Here is a 2,048-nt window from a genome sequence, read left to right as displayed (position 1 = left end):
CCCCGGCCAACACCCATCTACTGGGCCTTGCCCAGGCGGCCTTCTTGGACCTCGATGTGCGTCTGCGGGTCCCCCCCCCCCCCACTGCCGCCGCCGCCGCCGCCCCCTCCACCCTGGGCATGGGCGCGCGTGCTGCCACATTTTCGCTGACTTCCCCCCTCCCCCCTCGCCGGGACAGATTTCAACCTCCCCCGGGCGGGTGTTCCTCATGGATGGCCCGCTGCTGAAGCAGTGCCGTAAGCAGCCCAAGTGCCGGCACTTTGTGCTCTTCAACGATGCCCTGGTCTATGGAACCATCATCTCCGGGCGCGGAGGCACCATCACCGGGCAGGCAGGGCCATCGGAGCTGGGAGCCGATGGCGCTGGCAAGGCCCATGCCCCCCCTGCCAGCACGCCCCTCCTTCCACTGCGCTGCGTCAACGGGGTCCTCCTGTCGTACCATGCGATGGTCGTCAAGCCGGTGACTGGCCACGGTGCGTTGCACACGCACATATGCACACGCACATATGCACACGCACATATGCACACGCACATATGCACACAAACGCGCATGGATGGCCCCCTCACCTTGTTGCTGCCCGCCACGTGTGGCCCATTTGGTCGCGGATGCAGCCGATTTGCAATTCGGCTTCCAAATCAGCACCCCCGGGCGATCCTTCCAGGTCTTCTGCGCCTCGGCCGACGAGCGAGACGCCTGGCTCGGGGCCCTGACGCATTTCACCCTTCCGGAGCGCATGGGCGGTTCGGTGTCCCTCGCCGCGGTGTGGGTGCCCGACAAGCTGGCCGGCAACTGCATGGTCTGTCGAACCACGCGCTTCACTCTCTTTCGTCGGCGGGTACGCACCTGTCCACCGGTCCCCGGGGTGATGCCGATCGCGCCCTTGAAGTGGGAATGCGCGCCATCCTCCCCTCCCTCTGCCCCTGTCGCCTCGCCCTTTTCCCCTCCCACCTCCCCCCCTCACACACACACACACACACACACGCACACACGTGCCTCCTGCTTGGCCAAAACCTCGCGCTCCTGCTGTCCCCTTCCTTTCTCTTGGGCCTGCAGCACCACTGCCGGAAGTGCGGTCGGGTTGTGTGTGGCCCCTGCTCGCCGCACCGGTTTTACCTGCCGGGCTTTGGGAACTCGCCGCAGCGGATATGCGATCTTTGCATTGGTGCGCCCCTCTCCCTTTTTTGAGCACCCCCCCCCCCCCCCCCCAATCTCCTGGCACGGGGTGGGAAATCCCGGGCACCCTGCATGGTTGTGTGCATGCGCACATGCCCCACTCAGCATCGATCGATCCTGCGCTCCTACTCTCCTGCCCTCTTGCCATCTTGCTCCCTGTCTCCTGTGCCCCATGCTGACCAAGCGACCGGCTCGGCCTGCCCTCCCCCTTTCCTTCGCCCTTTCTCCCCGGGATATCCCTCCAGGCCTGCTAAGCACCCGGCACATCACCATCACCACACTTAGCGGCGACCTGCCAGCCACCGACGGGCAGTCCGACTGCCTGGACACCCGGCACGCCGCGTCGGAGGCCTTCCATCTGGCCTTCGAGGACGATGGCACTTCCTCTGACGGAGATAGCGCCGATGATGACGACGATGACGACGACAACACCAACAACTACACCCGTGGCCATGACAACGGCCATGGTCCGGGCGGCGACCACGAGCCCGATGGACACAATGACGACACAGTCTCCCTATCCCCCGACCGCATGCCCGACGGGGGGCAACACAAGGGGCAAAGGGAGGACAACACGCACCTTGTATGCTTCCAGCATCCCCGCCCGGCGGCGACCGCCACCGCCATCCCCGACGGCCACCATCAGCCATAGAGAGTAGATTTTCCCGAGTCCTGTCAAATGCCTGCGTGGAGCTGAGGCGATTGCACCTGAGTCAGGTGCCCGGAGTCCCGCATGGTGAGCGTGCCCCGGGTGCATGCTCCCGCGCGCGCATGTGCATGTGTGGAAGTATGAATGTGGGTATATATGTGCGAGTGCACTGACAAGGGCGGCGAGCGGGGAGAGACCCCATCGGGGGGACGGGGGGGGGGGGGG

The 2,048-nt window shown here is 65.5% G+C and overlaps 1 protein-coding gene across 1 annotated transcript; it reads left to right on the top strand.

Moving 5' to 3' along the window:
- Window positions 1-208: 208 nt before the first annotated feature.
- H696_02206 (hypothetical protein) lies at window positions 209-1,826 on the top strand (the record flags this gene model as incomplete). Its single annotated transcript, XM_009496104.1, has 4 exons — window positions 209-473; window positions 613-836; window positions 1,055-1,163; window positions 1,420-1,826. 4 exons carry the CDS (start codon window positions 209-211, stop codon window positions 1,824-1,826), a joined length of 1,005 nt encoding a protein of 334 aa, XP_009494379.1.
- Window positions 1,827-2,048: the final 222 nt, after the last annotated feature.

This window comes from Fonticula alba, assembly GCF_000388065.1.
Source record: "Fonticula alba strain ATCC 38817 unplaced genomic scaffold supercont2.3, whole genome shotgun sequence".
Taxonomy (NCBI): domain Eukaryota; order Rotosphaerida; family Fonticulaceae; genus Fonticula; species Fonticula alba.
The sequence above is the reverse complement of the archived record's forward strand: the minus strand, read 5'-3'. Positions and strand labels throughout refer to the sequence as shown.